Consider the following 16,448-nt stretch of genomic DNA (forward strand, 5'->3'; position numbering starts at 1 on the left):
GAATTTGGAGAAAATAACTTATTAAAAATTTAAAAAATACCTTATGATACCTTGAAAATGTAGAAAACCATATCATTTTTTATTTTCATTTTATCTTTTATAATAAAGAAGTTATGGAACAACGAAAAAAGTGGCCCATAATTCCCCACTCTCCCATACGTACGGTATCCCTACTCTAGTCACCTTATTCCGAAAGTCGGTGCTAGTGAAGTAACAGAGGTTCATTCCCAAAGCTAAAACAAAATAACGATCCTCACCGAAACCAACTTCTGGAATCGAAGGGCTCGACTCATGTCACCTCACGTGCGATGCAGAATAACGGGCAGTGTCTCCCGAATAAAATGGAAGATATTGAAAATAAAATGGAAGACATTGATACCAACCGTCTCCTCGTGTAGACTAGCCTTAGAAGGTGTTAATACCTAGTAAATATTTTAACGTCAATCATCATTGGACAAATAAAGCTATGTTAGGGATAAATGCTATAACTCTGCCTAAAATATGCTTTTACGATTAAGCGGATATGTTTATTCAAAGATCAAGACATGATAGTTTTACACGGTTTATTACACTTTATTCTTAATCATTTTTCTAACTTTCCTCTTACAATCAAACTGATCCGATTCACTTTAGAAGTTAGAACGCCTGAATGGCGACAATCAGGCCTCATCGAACTTAACAGTGTTTACTTTTTCTCTTTGTAGTCGCGCATGTGGGTAATTACCCAGGCCGGATAAGCCAACAGACCGCAGAAGATAGCCACACCGTGAACCAATTTTTCCTGAAAAAAAACCAAAACAATAAGTATCATATCCGGAAATCATGCCATTACGTAACTTAATATTTTTCCTTCCAATATTTGAGCTCTCAGAATAAGTTAACATGAACAAACATATTAACTAAACTATATCTAAAACTTCAATTTATTGCTTTATTCCAAGTAATACTTACGGCCAACGCAACGCGGACCTGCGGAAGTCCTCCGAGAGCGGAAGAAAATCCGCGCCGCTGAACGACGGCTGTGCTGCGAGCAACTCCGGATAGACGAGAAGCAATCATTTTTGAGCGGGTAAGAAGCTGGGATGTCTGGAAAATAAGCCGGATGTATTCACATATTGTTTTCCATTCTAATTGAGTCCAAATTCAAACAAACCTATTAAATACTCACTTCCGAACTGTTCCCGTGTGATACAACTTTTAGCAGGAAAAATATGGAATTTTCTTATTTTTCTTTGACAATCGAAATGTCAATTTTTTTAAAGCCCGCCAGTCAAAGAAAGCGGGCTTTATCTCCAAAACACAGCCCTGAAAGACCTGAAGCAGTGTTGCTAGTAGAGAAACATTAAACATATTTTAAATGGGTGAATGCATGGAACAAAAATGTATTGAAAACCACGATAGATGAATGCTATATTGATTAACGACAGATTAATGCTGGTCCATATATTCTTTGTTGTAATTAATACAGGAATTGGACCACTTAAATGCGATGTGAATTGACCAACGCTGCCAAATTGGACATCTGCTTCGGCGCATTGAGTATGTCAGGTTCAAGCGATTCACGTACATTTTCATCAAATGTGGTTTGCAGCGCCGCATTGCATTGCATTCGCCGGTTTGCATCGCATCACACTCGCACTATATGTCATCGACCCATCCCCCTAAATTAAAAAGTATTGTGAAACGCTCTGAATTATGACACGAATTTACTACTAGCGCAAATAGGACTATTGAAAAATATGTATTATACATGCAGATAAAATCCAAAATATGATCGCTAATAACCAAAGCAGCCTTGCCTACTAGCGACACGTCGCATACGTCGCGACGTTGAAAATCATAACGACGCATCGCGAGTTTCCTAGGCGACTTGAAGCATGCGAACGATGGCCTAAGGAAAATTAACAGTAAATAACGTAAACAACGTACTGGACAGAAAAAAAGAATAACAAACCTGCGAATGACAGGAATATCGCTAGTAAAAAGTGTCGCTAGTAAAACTGTCGCTATTCGGTTTGGTGCTATACGCATAATATGAAAAATTCACTAACACTTTTTCAGGAACTCAATATGATTGATCTAACGAGCCTATAGTCTTTTTAGATGGATCAAAAAAAAAGTTTGAAAATTTCGTGAAAATTTATTCTTTCTTTTTAAAACATTTAAATAAAATTATTTTGAAATGAAATAAAATAAAATAAAATAAAATATTAGGTTTTTAAATCGAGGCAGGAATTTTCAAAATATTTTAAAATTCCCGCCTCTGTTGTCACGGCTTAATGATATAAGCAGCTATATTTCTTGAAGCGTGTAAAATTTAACAAAAGCATAATTTGCGTTACAGACCATTACAGCATGCCGGCCGGTTCGGAAAACGGGAACATTAAATCCGGGGAAACACGATGGTCAGGAGCCCCGGTGAGTAGATTTATTCCTTTCATTCGTTGTTTCACAAAGCTCACCTTTTGTTCCCGACAGAAATAACCGAGTGTGAATTGGAATGTCCCATGAAGTCGCGACGCTACAATGCATCCGATTTGAATCCCACCGTACCAGATGAACGTTGTCGAGATGGTAGTTTTCCACTCGCTTGCCATTGGCCAGTATATCTGGGCTGTTTCCAGGTTCCTCTAAGCAAGGACCCTGTAGTCCATGTGCAGGAATACTTTGCGACCAAAGGGCTAATGGCAACGATCGTATTCCTACGTTGCCCAAAGGATGATCCAAACAACGACTATCAAAGAAGGTCCTGGTTCTACGACTTTCTGGTTTACTTCGTGAGCGAGCAGGATGCACGACTTGCCATTGAAATTTGTCACCAGGAGCAATGGGCTGGAACCCTCCTGAACGTATTCTGCGGTATGTGTTTAAAGTAATTGATTGCTTGTCCTAAACACGATTTAAATTTTTCTGTAACTCTAATAACAGGAAGAACTCCGGATTTTTTCGATGAAAGTCGAAGCGCCATGTACCATTTTCCGGAAACCTATAAATCGGCTAGCGAAGCGTCTTACCGAGCGATATTCCAGCGACACGGCAATGTTGAAATTATTTCAAAAAATTGTTCGACCATAACTATACAGTACGCTACACAGGAAGATCTCAAGCGGGCCGTCAGTACTGTTAATTTCATTCCAGCAGAAAAAGTCGATTCTCACCGCACAAAGCAACGTTTTCTGGAGCACACAGTAATGGATGAAATACTGAAAAAAATAAATGAAAACAGCTCTTTCCTCAAACAGAGACCAGCTGATAATGTATTGAAATCGCTTTGCAACGGTGAAAAATTCAATATTCCGGAGTATCGCATTAAAAAGCCAAAAACTTTCAATATAAAAACGCCAAGAGCAATACGAGATTGTATAGCGCTCAAGTGTTTCGAAAATGCACAACTTTTTTTCGGAGTGACTTGTAAATTTAAAGTTGACTTCAAAGCCGGAAGTGAACTTCAATCATGTGTAAAAACAAGTGATAATGCATGTTATAACGGTAAGATAGGTAATGCCCATATATTCACCAATAACGTATTTTTTGTAAATTTCTATACGTATTTCTCTGTCTTTCAGAAAAGCTGAAAGCGAACGAACCAATGGAATCCAGGTTTATTGAATATTCCGCAACGCGTCCAGTCTATGCGGAAACTTATTTTCCGCTCGCATCCTATTGGCCGGTTTATTTGGGCTGCTTTTATGTGTCGAACAGAATGGATTATGTGACCACGGTACAGGAATACTTCGCCTCCAAGGGTTTGGTGGCGACAGTTGTTTTCCGGCGAAACAGCTTCGACGATCCGCACGGCAAATATCAGGAAAAATCTCGCTGCTATGATTTTCTGGTTTACTTCCTGCAGGAAAAATACGCACGCGATGCCGTTCGATTGTGTCACCGAGATATTAGGTGCGAAGTTTACCTAAGTGTGTTTTGTGGTAAGTAAACAGATTTTCAGACAAGCTTACTAAAAGTTTCTCAGGTTTTCAAAACACTGCATAAAATGCTTTCAACTAAATATCCGCTAAAGAATTTGAAAAATCCTGTGATCAATTTAATTTTACGCTGCTGGAAAATGCGGAAATCATACCTTTTAATATAGGCCCACAATTTTAATCAATAGAAAAGTGTTACTAAACGGATCGTAAACTGTTTCTCTGTTTCACAGGTAGAACACCAGAAGTTTTTGATATATCTCGAAGCGCGAAGTACACTTTCCCGAGTCTTGGGAAAAGAGCAACTGAAATATCGTTCGAACTATTTTTTGCCAAATATGGGCAAATCGAACTGGTACAGAAAGATTGCTGCACAGTAATCATTCAGTATGCAACTCCTAATGATCTACACAAAGCCATACGTAGTGTTGATTTTGTTGTGGCCGAAAAAGTAACACTAGATCGGCCGAAGCAACGATACCTGGAGAAGGATGTAATCGAAGAAATTCTGCGGCAAATTAGTAGCAATGCCCAGATTCTGTTACATTATCCTTCGCAAAGCATACTGGAAGTTGTTCGTGAGGGAAGAGAAATTCCTGCTGCATCGTTCATGGCGCTAAAAAAGAAGTACAGAAGTTTATATGTGACACCTCCAGACAGAAGAGCCAAGCAAAGGATAGCCCATGACTGCTACAAGAATGCTCGGGACGTTTTTGGTATAATCTGTGATTTCCCTCTCGAATATGATTGGAAAGACATCTTTACTGAAGCTAGATTGCTTTTCAAACAACTTAATCTATCCCGAGGGAATGCTGCCCTCGCAGCAGATAAACTAAATTACACTAAGCGTAAATGGAAAAGGAATGGAAGACATCCGGAGGATATGCCAAAGATAGAAGATTTGGAAACCTTTATACTGGAAAGCATACAAGTACCTGTCGAGGTGAAGGATTTACCGGAATCAATTGAACCGTCAAGGGATTGCGTGAAGGTTGTGAAAACTTTGCGAAAAAAGGCTCCGAAGAAAGGTCACAAAAAACGCAATCTGGATGGTCAAGGTAAGAAATGTAAAAAGAAATGCAAAGAAAATCGTTGAGCGATCGAGTCCGTATCTATTCGTTACGAAGAAAGTTAAGCGATGAGTTTGATACATTCTGAAAAATAGGCATAGGTTTTTATAAAATAATGAGACAATTTTGACCAATAATTTGCAGTTTGGGGATAATTTTAATTTAATTTCAATTTTATCAATAAGAAAAATAACTTCAAAACTCAAAACATTCCACTTCTATAAACTTTCTTATATTGACCTGGCTTTTTGATGTCCGTGTTAGTGGAAACCATTTCAAAGCTCCATAAAAAACAAATCTGGAAGAAATTTTATGTTTTCTCGTTGATATAGGTGGTTTATTAGACTAGTTTCAAGTCTAAGGATGATAAAAAAACAGAAAGGCAATTTATTGAAAACAAATGACAAAATGAAAACAAATAAACACAGGCTTTATTATTTACTTCGAAATTACAGCAACCGAACAACTTAATATTTCCTTTGAATGGTTTCAAATCCAAAATTTAATACTGCTATTTTGGTTGAATTAAAAAAACATCTTATTTCATCCATCAAATTCTCAAAGCACTCGAAAATGATCGTAACTAACACGGACATTATTTTCTGGTAAAGAATGCCTCCTGAGGATTGTAAACCGTTTGGCATAAAAGCGTTTGGCATAATGGTCATCATAACGGTCGTTTGGCGTAAATAAAAGGTATTGATTTTTTTTTGGCATTTTTAACAACTTGAATGAGAGCTTACTAAATAAAAAAAAAGACAAAATGAAATTGACTGATAATAAACTTTGGGTGAACCTAGAAAGACGATGCCGTTCTACAATCATGGATCAAAACTAAGAGCAAGCTGCGCGTTCGAAAAAATGTGAAGTATGGTCTTTATGCTCCGCGGTGCGGATTGGGCTAGGCTAGGGGATTGTCCCTAGCTTAGGGTGAACTTGGGTGAATTGCTTTGAATAAACCTAGAAACTTGTAAATAGAAAGAAAAATAATGTAGGTATTTCAATTTTTTGCTATATTTGATGTTATTTTACGTAGTTTTAATTTTTTCTATGCAAAACGACTATTATGCCTAATGACCATTATGCCAAACGGCATCATGTCTTAGGACTTTAAGCCAAACGGTGTAGCACCCTACTGAGGAGTTAGAAATGAAATCGCGCTTCGATTTTACAAATTGTGATAATAAAACCTTATAGTAAGCCTGAAATTTACTGCTAAATAAACGGAAAATGTGATACACAGTAAGCCACATCTCGCGTTGGTTTTTTCAATGACTTCAAAAAAGCAATATTTTATTCCCGTGTTATATTCTCTCTGTCACTCTCAGATCTTCTTGTTTTTTTTTTAATTCACTTGTGAGTAATCAAAAACCCAGGAATTGTTGAATGTTCGTCTTTTTTACATTGTTACGTACAATTTTCTGTTTTTTAGGTTCATTTTTCATTTTAATTTAATTTTCGCTCCGACCGAAACGAGAAAGCCTACTCTATTGTTTCCTGTTGATTTTTTTTCACTTTTTTTTGTTGTTTTTTTTTTTTTAATTTATCTTATTTTGTCAGGCAGAGAAATTGGTTCCGTTCAACAAATGTATGTTTAGTTGAGAGTTTGTGGAGTAGTGTTAATTCGAAAATGGCGGCGTTCAATGTGAATGTGTGGGTCGTTATGTGATCGTGTTTTTGTGTGTTTGTGAGTGTATCTGATTTGTTTCTTGCTAGAGAGTTTTCGTTATAAGAGGGCATAAGCTTTCGGCGCATTTTCTTAATTAGGTCGGCATTCTTGAGTGTGCACTAACTAGCTTGTAGCTTCCGAATGAAAACTTTATCAACAGATAGAAAACATAAACTTACAATATTCATAACGAAGTGCAGTCGAAAACGATGGAATAAACTGAATAACCATTGGTAATTTTCTGCCGCTATTCTTTTCATCTTCGTTCAACTTTTGTAATCTGACCTTTTCCTGCTGATGTGAACATGACTTATGGAACTTAAAATCGATATTTGATGGCAGTGTAGCATAGAACATTCTGAAACGGAAAAAATAAAGTTGTATTGAGATTGGAAAGACAAGACTACACTTGAAAGAATTGAACATTACTCATAACGAGAATATATGAAGGCAAGATAACATGAAATGGATACACTTGGAATATTGCATACTACATACAAGATTCGCGGAACTGTAATTACCACATTTTTTACAGATATCACCGTTTCAGCACTATCATCGAATTAGCAACCACGTGTTGTTCTTTTCTTATTATAATTGAGTAACTTTTTCTTCCATTGCATATCTTGCCTCCATCTCACTACTTCTAAAGATATGACTTCCGAGCTAGGTAAAATACTCACATTTCAAGTTTAACCGTCAGAGCCGATCCTCCTGTCATACAAAAAGAAACTGTTTCCATTTGTAAAACTGCAGTGCAACAGGAGGATTTGAGAAGCTTCAGTCGAATACCCATCCGGCGACAGACTTTGGAAAATTAAATAATCAAAAGACATTCTCGCTTACTTCTAGAAAACTTAACCACTAACAAATGCATATCTTAACAAAACCAATTAGGTGCTGAGGTGTCATTCATATTTAGATTGTTTTTCTAATATAATCCAATCGAACTGACTAGAACATTATTTAAGCGTGTTATTTTTTCATTTGTTTCGTGAAATTTGATCCTATTGGAAAATTTTATCCTACGCGTTCGAGCCTAGAATTGGATTTGATAACCGCGCACGTGTTTTTTTTGGAAACTATCCCATTGCATGTTTTAACAATTGTTTTACTATTTTTTTTTATTTTAGCAAGAAAAAGAATAGTTGACTAATTTTTTTGCGATTTTCATTAATCGTTTCGTTAGGATTCATATATATTTTAATTTTTTTTGTGGGCGGAAATCGAAGAACAAAGTTCCGCCTCCCTTGGTTTTCTCCCGGTGTCGTTTTTTCATACAAAAGTGGTGCTGGGCGAAACTGACTCGGCAAATTTTGTTTCTGCATTTGATTGAGTACTTCATAATTCATTTGTTGTTTGTAGTTCTAGGCCACCATTAGAAAAAAAAAATTTTGTGCCAAATGAGACACATTTTTTCGAATGCTGAACTCGTAATTTTTGTCTAGACTAACGTTAAATGTTGTTCTCTGCGTTCCGTTCGACTTGTCGCGTATTAATATTAATTTTATATGCACAATTTTTTACAAATTTTGCACGGATGACATGCATGATTGGCGATTTGCTGTATAGTATCCATGCCATTGAGACTTTCTTTCGTTTCTCTTATTTCGATTGGTTTAATTCAAGACAGATAGTAAAATAACTGAACTGAACCGTACAATAATGAAATAAGGGAAATTAAGTGGGTATAAGAAGGCCGGAAATAAGTGAATCCAAACTAAGGACTCGAATATAAATGTAAAACCAAACAAACGTATTCTAAAAACGCTTGATTTAATTTTCAAATCGATTAAAGGACGAGCACGAAATTATTGCGACACATTCAACAGGACAAAACTTTTTACCATTGGTTAAAAATCAATCGAATTTTGAACACTTTTTCATTGATGTGTATTGCTTACACGCTGTCAAAATCGAAGTCGTGTTTTTCGATTCAACAAAAATGGAGGCACGAACACGAATCGAGAGAACAAATTCTTTCCAAACACATGTCGCATCGGCAGTTGGGAAAATGATGAACATTCACCATTCAACCGTTGGACTCAACCGAAGCGGTTGACGTTGGATCACGGCAAAGGAACTGGAAGAAAACAGGGACCGGAGAACAAAAAGACGGAGGGAAAGGTAAAGCGGATGATTAAAGCAAATCCCAACGTCTGAAGCCGTGATTAGGCTAAAAATATTGGCGTATCGCAGAGCTACGTCCAGAATGCAAAGAAGAGAGCTAGACCACATAAATATAAGGTACAACACTTCCCAAACCGCGATGAGCAGCAACAATCGACGGCTCAAACTCGGACACGGAAGCTCTACGAGAAGATGCTGACAAAATATGGCTGCTGTGTGATGGACGACGAAACGTATATAAAAGCAGGTTTTAAGCAAATTCCGGGGTTGGAGTTTTTCATCGGCAAGAGCAAGTTCGATGTAGACGACAAATTTAAGAAGAAGAAAATGTCGAAGTTCGCCTCCAAATATCTCGTTTGGCAGGCCATATGCTCTTCCGGAATGAGGAGTGAGCCTTGCGTGACGAAAGGCACTGTAAATGGCGAGATCTACAAATCTCAGTACCTCGAGAAGCGCCTTTTGCCAGTCTTGCAGCAGCACGACGAAGCTCCGCTATTTTGGCCAAATTTGGCATCATGCTACTATTCTAAGTGTCCTGGAATGGTGTGAGGGCAATTTAGTCGATTTTGTTCCAAAGGACATAAACCCACCAAACTGTCCGGAACTGCGCCCGGTGGAGCAGTACTGGGCAATAATGAAGCGGGAACTTCGGAAGAGCGAGAAAACAATCAAAGACGAGCAGGACATGTTCGGTGTTGCAATAATTTCTTGTTCGCCCTTTACATAGCAATATGGGAACAGAAATCAATGCCAGTGCGCTTCGAAAAACAGATCGTTCCGAGGGTTGATAAATTACTATCTATCTTGAACTTGTATTGCATTTTCAATGTCTATTTTATCTTGATTTTTGTTTATGTCCTTACAGTTCGGTTGGTAACGGTCGCCTGATTTACATTGTCTGTTGTAGCAACTGATTTGCATTCATATCATTCGAGTTTTATTTTCATTTTCCTAAACTATTTGGGTTTGGTTTTAAGAATTAGTGAATCATTGTCTAAACCTCAACTAATAATATTAATCATAATAAGATCAAATGTGTAACTAGATTTTTCCTTCCTTTATTACTTAGGTTTTTCATTAGTGTGAACATGGCTGAACGTGTCATTTTTATGTTTAAATGTTTTTTTAAATATCGCTTTTTTAATTTTAATTTATAATTATTTAAGCGTCCGTGTAATGCACTAGACTAGACTATGAACATCTACAGTCTCTCTCTCATTGAGTTCCCACAATGAAAAAAATTGCGGGAATCAAAATGTTTGGTATGTGTGTGTTGTGTATGTGTGTCTTCATGTGCAGACGTTAGTGTGTAGTTGTCAGTATGTAAATGTGGTTTTTTTTTTGTCAGCTTGAATTAAGTATTCTCTTCTTCCAATTTTCAATTGTTTGAATCATTTTCGAAACATAACTGTCACGGAAAAGTCGCGATATTAAAATTTTAATGAGCTTATGGAAATCGATTAGGTTGCTTCAAATTAATTTCGTTCTCAATGCAGTTAGAATTATTCATTGTAGCGCTCTGGAATTTAGTTTTTCAGAATTAAAATCGCTAACTAGTCACATAATGATTATGATTTTCGAATTAAGCAACGCTGCATTGAAGAGAAAATTAACGTTGGACTACATGGAATATGCCATGAAGAAACTTGGCCAAACATCCTTATCAAAGTTGAATATTTTGCATAGAGTTTTTTAACATTGCATACCCCGATGTTGGACACAAAATAGCAAAACCCGAAGTAGACATGTTGAAAAATTGTTTAAAATTTAAACAATCTTTCTTCATTAAATGATCAAAATTTCGAATACTGTTATTGCTACATTCATTCAACAAAACTGAGTTCCAGCCAATTATTCAGAAGTTTTCGAATACAGACATATTTTGCCAAACCATCATGAGCTTTTTAGATCCAATGATCTAGCTAATCGATCCCACGTGCTCATCGACGTTCAAACATTTTTAACAGTAGTGCATTACTATAGCTTCCGTTCATCGACGGAAGCATTCCTCCCGCCAATTTTCGTATATTTATATTAAGGTCCTAGTAGATTCGCGAGTCAAAGAACCTATCCTGAAACACCGTCCTCTTCATTCAACGTCCCAAACTTACTGGGAGAAAAACGAAGAGGACGCAAAAACCTAAAGCGAATAAATCCGCGAAAACGATCGAATATTTACATTTAACCGCCGACGAAACTGCTCCAGCCGAAACGTAAACGTGCGAGTCCTACGCGGGTAGCTACATGGTTCCCACAAATGTTAAAAAGAATCTATCAGATCGAACGCGTTCCCAATGCCGTTCACCTGCTCGACCACCTTCCACTTGTATTTGAGCGCCTTCTCCGTGAACGGATCCTCCGTCTGGATGTCGATGTTCTCGAACGAGTTCGGCAGCACCAGTCGGAAGGCGTGCAGAAACATACGCGGGGGCGACGTGTCGATCTTTAGGCTGTACGTGTAGTCCCCCACGATCACGTGGCCTATCTGGGCGCAGTGCAGTCGAAGCTGGTGCCGCCGGCCGGTGATCGGTCGCAAGAGCACTTTGGTGACCGGTTTCCCGTTGTAGTAGCCCCGGTCCAGCACCAGCACCTTGGTGATGCTGCGGCGCGGATTTTGGCACAACTCATCCTCCAGAATGGTGCACATCTTCTTGCTGGTGTCCTTGAACCGGATGTCTTCGCCTGCAACAGGTTGTGAAAAAAAGGGTCAGTGAACGCGATTTTTTAAGATCAATTGTTAAAAATTATAGCTAGCTGGTAGTTCTAATAATAGGTTGATATTAACGATAAATTACTAAACAAACCAAACTAACGAAGATTAACTTCTTCAAAAATTAATATTGATGTGTCACTAACAACTTGCGATAGAAAAAAAACTCTAAAATACTCTTGGATAATTGGATTCTACTGCACTTCAGTACTGCCATTTTTTTAACTTGTAAATACCTATGTTTCTTGCATCAATAAAACTTATTAAACAAATTAAATGGACCCCTAACGGAAACTGTTCTTGGAAGTGACCCCAGTTAATCCCCTTTCCTTTCCTATACATAGTTGAATTAACAGTTGAGTAGCCGCGACGATTACGGCCCCCCTCTTACTAACCCAAAGTTAGGAAAAATACTCCCGGCACATAAAAACTTTATAAGTAAAATGCCTAATAAAACCTTTTGTAAATAAAATAAATTAAATGGAAAATTAAAAAATAGACATATTCTTCAAGCATATCACCAAAAAACGACATATCGATTCTAAGATCCGAAATATCGTGAAACGAATAGTAATAGAAGTAATGACAATCCACTGGATTTTCACTTTCGCACAGAGCCTTAACCGACTAGGGTATGATGTCATCTGCAGAGATAACATGCTAGTTGATTCAGGCGGATCGGCTCGTCAGTTTTACACTTTCGTCGCCATTCAAGGATATGCCTACTAGCATAGGGGTAGGTTTCTGACACACACCATTGAAGCACACAGGCAACAAGCATTTACTTTCGTGAAATCTACTAACCGATGGCAATGTCGATTACTTCCTCGTCGAAATCCGTGTGGCCCCGAAGTAGTGCCAGGTAGTACTTCCGGGCGCGCTGCTCCTCGAACACCTGGCAGACCTCCTTGCACGCGTTCTTGTTCAGCGGGATGCACAGTATGCCACTGGTGGCGAAATCCAACCGATGGGCGAAGTAGAAATCGTGTGTAAGATTGTCCTGTACGTATTCGGGAAATTGCTTCCGCATAATCGTTTGAACCGTTTTCTGGAAAGAAGGAATGTCGTGTCTTCAGTAGTTTACTTTTAAGAATCTTTAAAATTTGTGTCTTAAAAAAGAAAGTTAGGTAAAATAATAAAACCGGAAGCTAGATAAATGAAATAATTGGAATTTTCCATTAGTGTATGGAGAAGTATGTTCGTTTGAAACTCGAATTACCTTTTTAGTATCATTAGAATTTATAAGCAGGTCATGTTTCTTGTTTATCACGAGAAAATTACAGCTACTGTACAGTGCATCTACCGTTTCGTCCTTCTTCTTATAGTTGTTTCCTTCACAAACGGATAAGATGAAATTTACGAAGCGATCACATAAGACCAGTAGCGCTTTGATGATTTTCTCCAACAGTCCGGTGGAGAAGAACTGTACGATCCGATCGAGAATTTCATCGATCATACTGAACGGACACGGTTCCCCTACGCTGCTCTAGAGCCCCCCCGTACGCGTTTTGTTTTTCGGCTCCAGCGGAAATCCTGGCGTGTTAGGTTCCGCTGTTAATGGAAGGAATCCCGTTTAATGGTCCTTCCGAAGACCACTGCCTGGATTTTATTTGTTTTTTTTTTCGTTTTCTTGTAGACTGTCAATTATTTATTCCGATTGCATTCAACAAACACACTTTACCAGAGGTTCTTCCATAGATACAATCTTCGTCCAATATTTTCTACTTTTCTTTGCTTTAACACCGCTCTGGCCAGCACTAGCTCTCCGGTCGTGCACTTGTGTGCTCACCGATTCTCTTCCCTCTCCCGTGATCCGTTTTTAAGGATTTTGCTGCAAAAATTATTCCACTACCATCGAGCAAAATTTGTCTGGCGCTTCGGGACCCCAGATTGTAACCCGTTTTTCGTCCTGTTCCGGGCCCGAAATCGATGATTCCTATACGTGAAAAACTTGCACGCCTTCCGAACTCTCATAACCACTCCAGTTTGATCGCGGAAAACGCCAGCAAATGGTATAAAATCGAAACTTTCACGCTGCGACCCTCCGTTGGGACAACCGTTCGACTGCAATTCACACGCACCACTCTGCCCTAAAAACTCGCTCCCCCTGGTTCACATTTAACCTGTCCATTGGAGGAGTTAGATCGTTCAAGCCACTCGTCCTAAAGGATGGTGGTAGAAAAATGCGAGTTTCTCTCTCATCCGTTTCTACACATTTTCCGCTCAGCGAGCATGCCATCATCATCCGCGAATACGTTTGTAGGCTTTGTACTATCCTTACTATGTCCTGTTTCCGATTATGCTGGCCAAGGATCCCTCAACACAACTATAAATCGCCGTTCCATTCGGAATCAGGTCTGATGTCATCGTGTTTTCCATTTTGTTATTTTAGGAAAAGAAGAAAACAGAAGGAATTTCGTTAAATTGGAAAACATATGTACCTAAATGTACTTCCGGTTGAACAAATAGCCATTCTCAAAAATTTGGGGTTAGGTTTTCAAAGGTTTCTACTGGTTTTGTTTTTTCTAGACAATAAACTTAATAGCTCTTGGAGGGTTTTTACCTAAAAGGTGACACTATTTGTTTAGTGATTTTGCTGTCTAAAACCATTTATGTATTGGCCTTTCAAAAAGTCACATCTCGAATTTGAGAACCTAACCTCATCGCGACATGTGGTGTGGTGGCAGCGCGAAGTTGTTCAAGATACCTACATATTTTGTTAATTCAGTGAAATTAGATCACTTTCATCCGAATAAAAAAACCCGAATAGGTTTGAAGTCGTTATTTTGAGTCTTATTACATTTAACATTATCAAGGTACCAATTGGTTTAAAATCCCAAAAAAAAACTTAGCAAGGTAGAATAATATATATCTAGTTTCAAAAATTGTTTATTCATTTCAAAACGATTTTGCAATTTTTACCAAACATTGAGTGTTTGTAAACGAGTGAGACTAATGAATCTGTTGGAAGGTCTCAATCTGTAGAAATAACAACAATTGAAAAAAAATACATAATTAAGTCAAAAAAATATTTATTGATAATTTTTGCGTTTTTTATATATACATATTATCTCAAAAATTGCATTAAATGCATTAAATTTTATAAATTAAATCCCAGTAATAAAAATCTCTTAAACCAAATGATTTTTATCACTATGGAATATATAACGACTAAAAATACCCTTCTCGTTACCGAGGTAATTTGATTCTCAAGATAAAACAAACTTGTTGGGTTAATGAAGCCACTAAATAGGTACTAAAATTTCAATTTCAGAATAATTTGTAATATTTGTTTGTGTTCATTAACATATTTTAAACTGATCGGATATGTCTCCAAGAAAAGATTCATCATTCGTTTAGGTAGATATGCTAGAGTTTCCATCATTTCCTTTTTTTTCTCTCGCTCATTTCCCGAGGTCGCTCTCCTTGTTTACGTTTTCTTCTCTCCTGTGTTGCATATGTTTATTCATTCCACCAGTATTGGTGAGATGAGCCGCGTTTTTTGACATTTTCCCCATTTTCTGTATTCGCGATCATCGCAAAACTGTTCGAATTTGAAATTTATAGCACGGGTCGGATGCATTGTTCGAACACTTTAAATCGTTCGTTTAATCGGACGCTCTCAATAGTTAATATGGGGACTGTTTTGTTTTATTATGCATGCAGAAAAAATCCAAAATATCCAAAGCCGAATTCGGCTCACCGAATAGTTGAGCTAAGTATTCGGCCAAATAGGCCGATGATTAATTTTTATTTTTTATACAATAACAGACTTGTCAATTTTTTTAAATGATTTTGGATAATTTATAAAACGTCCAAAAATAATATTTAAAATGGTTCAGAATCATTAATAACATATGGTTTCAGTAAAACATCGTAGGTGTATCAGGGTATCATTCACTGTAGATCGTACAGGAAAAGTATGGCTTCATACTTTGATTATCGTTTATTCTAGATTTTCTTGATATATCCAGGTTTGCCCTTTATATTCACCAGCATCCAAAAGTTGTCTCAAACAAAGCATACACTTTCACTTTCCCACTGATGTTTTTATCTGATCATGAGAAGTGCGCAAAACTTTGTACACGTTAACACACAACATTTATTCCAACAATACCCATATTTATTTTAAAAATATTGTAACAGATAAACAAAAGAGCTTTATCTGATCAACCAAATCAATCCAAAACAAAAAACGACTTTTTTCGGCAAGCAATTCAGATTCTGGATTAAGATCCAGCATTCAGATTGAGAATTCAGATTAAGAATCCATATTCAGAATTCCGATTCAGAATTCAGATTCAGAATTCAGATTTAGAATTCAGATTCAGAATTCAGAATTCAGATTCAGAATTCAGATTCAGAATTCAGAATTCAGTTTCAGAATTCCGATTCAGAATTCAGATTCAGAATTCAGTTTCAGAATTCAGATTCAGAATTCAGATTCAGATTCAGAACTCAGATTCAGAATTCAGATTCAGAATTCAGATTCAGAATTCAGATTCAGAATTTAGATTCAGAATTCAGATTTAGAATTTAGATTCAGAATTCAGATTCAGAATTCAGATTCAGAATTCAGATTCAGAATTCAGAATTCAGATTCAGAATTCAGATTCAGAATTCAGATTCAGAATTCAGATTCAGAATTCAGATTCAGAATTCAGATTCAGAATTCAGATTCAGAATTCAGATTCAGAATTCAGATTCAGAATTCAGATTCAGAATTCAGATTCAGAATTCAGATTCAGAAATCAGATTCAGAATTCAGATTCAGAATTCAGATTCAGAATTCCGATTCAGAATTCAGATTCAGAATTCAGATTCAGAATTCAGATTCAGAATTCAGATTCAGAATTCAGATTCAGAATTCAGATTCAGAATTCAGATTCAGAATTCAGATTCAGAATTCAGATTCAGAATTCAGATTCAGAATTCAGATTCAGAAT

The 16,448-nt window shown here is 37.2% G+C and overlaps 2 protein-coding genes and 1 long non-coding RNA gene across 5 annotated transcripts; 1 reads left to right on the forward strand and 2 right to left on the reverse strand.

The window, feature by feature from the left end:
• Positions 1–549: 549 nt before the first annotated feature.
• On the reverse strand, positions 550–1,315 carry LOC129739653 (uncharacterized). Its single transcript, XR_008735931.1, has 3 exons — positions 1,169–1,315; positions 952–1,086; positions 550–781 (listed from the first exon to the last, which is right to left on the reverse strand). It is a non-coding gene; the product is annotated as an uncharacterized LOC129739653 (long non-coding RNA).
• Positions 1,316–2,294: 979 nt separating this feature from the next.
• LOC129740693 (uncharacterized) lies at positions 2,295–6,314 on the forward strand. Of its 2 annotated transcripts, none has more exons than XM_055732456.1 (5): positions 2,295–2,418; positions 2,479–2,859; positions 2,929–3,489; positions 3,567–3,926; positions 4,157–6,314. In XM_055732456.1, the coding sequence occupies exons 1-5, from the start codon at positions 2,403–2,405 to the stop codon at positions 5,017–5,019; spliced, it is 2,181 nt and encodes a 726-aa protein (XP_055588431.1). In that variant the 5' UTR covers positions 2,295–2,402; the 3' UTR covers positions 5,020–6,314. The 2 variants fall into 2 exon arrangements, with proteins under 2 accessions (XP_055588431.1, XP_055588430.1); XM_055732455.1 differs by having other exon boundaries at positions 2,929–3,498; positions 4,157–6,254.
• Positions 5,403–13,782, reverse strand: LOC129740694 (RNA pseudouridylate synthase domain-containing protein 1-like). 2 transcript variants are annotated; one of them, XR_008736340.1, is made up of 4 exons: positions 12,722–13,782; positions 12,307–12,550; positions 7,346–11,474; positions 5,403–7,020 (listed from the first exon to the last, which is right to left on the reverse strand). XR_008736340.1 is itself a non-coding variant. In XM_055732457.1 (3 exons), exons 1-3 carry the CDS (start codon positions 12,956–12,958, stop codon positions 11,053–11,055), a joined length of 903 nt encoding a protein of 300 aa, XP_055588432.1. In that variant the 5' UTR covers positions 12,959–13,782; the 3' UTR covers positions 5,403–11,052. The 2 variants fall into 2 exon arrangements, 1 of the variants encoding a protein (XP_055588432.1); XM_055732457.1 differs by having other exon boundaries at positions 5,403–11,474.
• Between the last annotated feature and the right edge of the window lie 2,666 nt (positions 13,783–16,448).

This window comes from Uranotaenia lowii, chromosome 1 (assembly GCF_029784155.1).
Source record: "Uranotaenia lowii strain MFRU-FL chromosome 1, ASM2978415v1, whole genome shotgun sequence".
NCBI classification, from domain to species: domain Eukaryota; kingdom Metazoa; phylum Arthropoda; class Insecta; order Diptera; family Culicidae; genus Uranotaenia; species Uranotaenia lowii.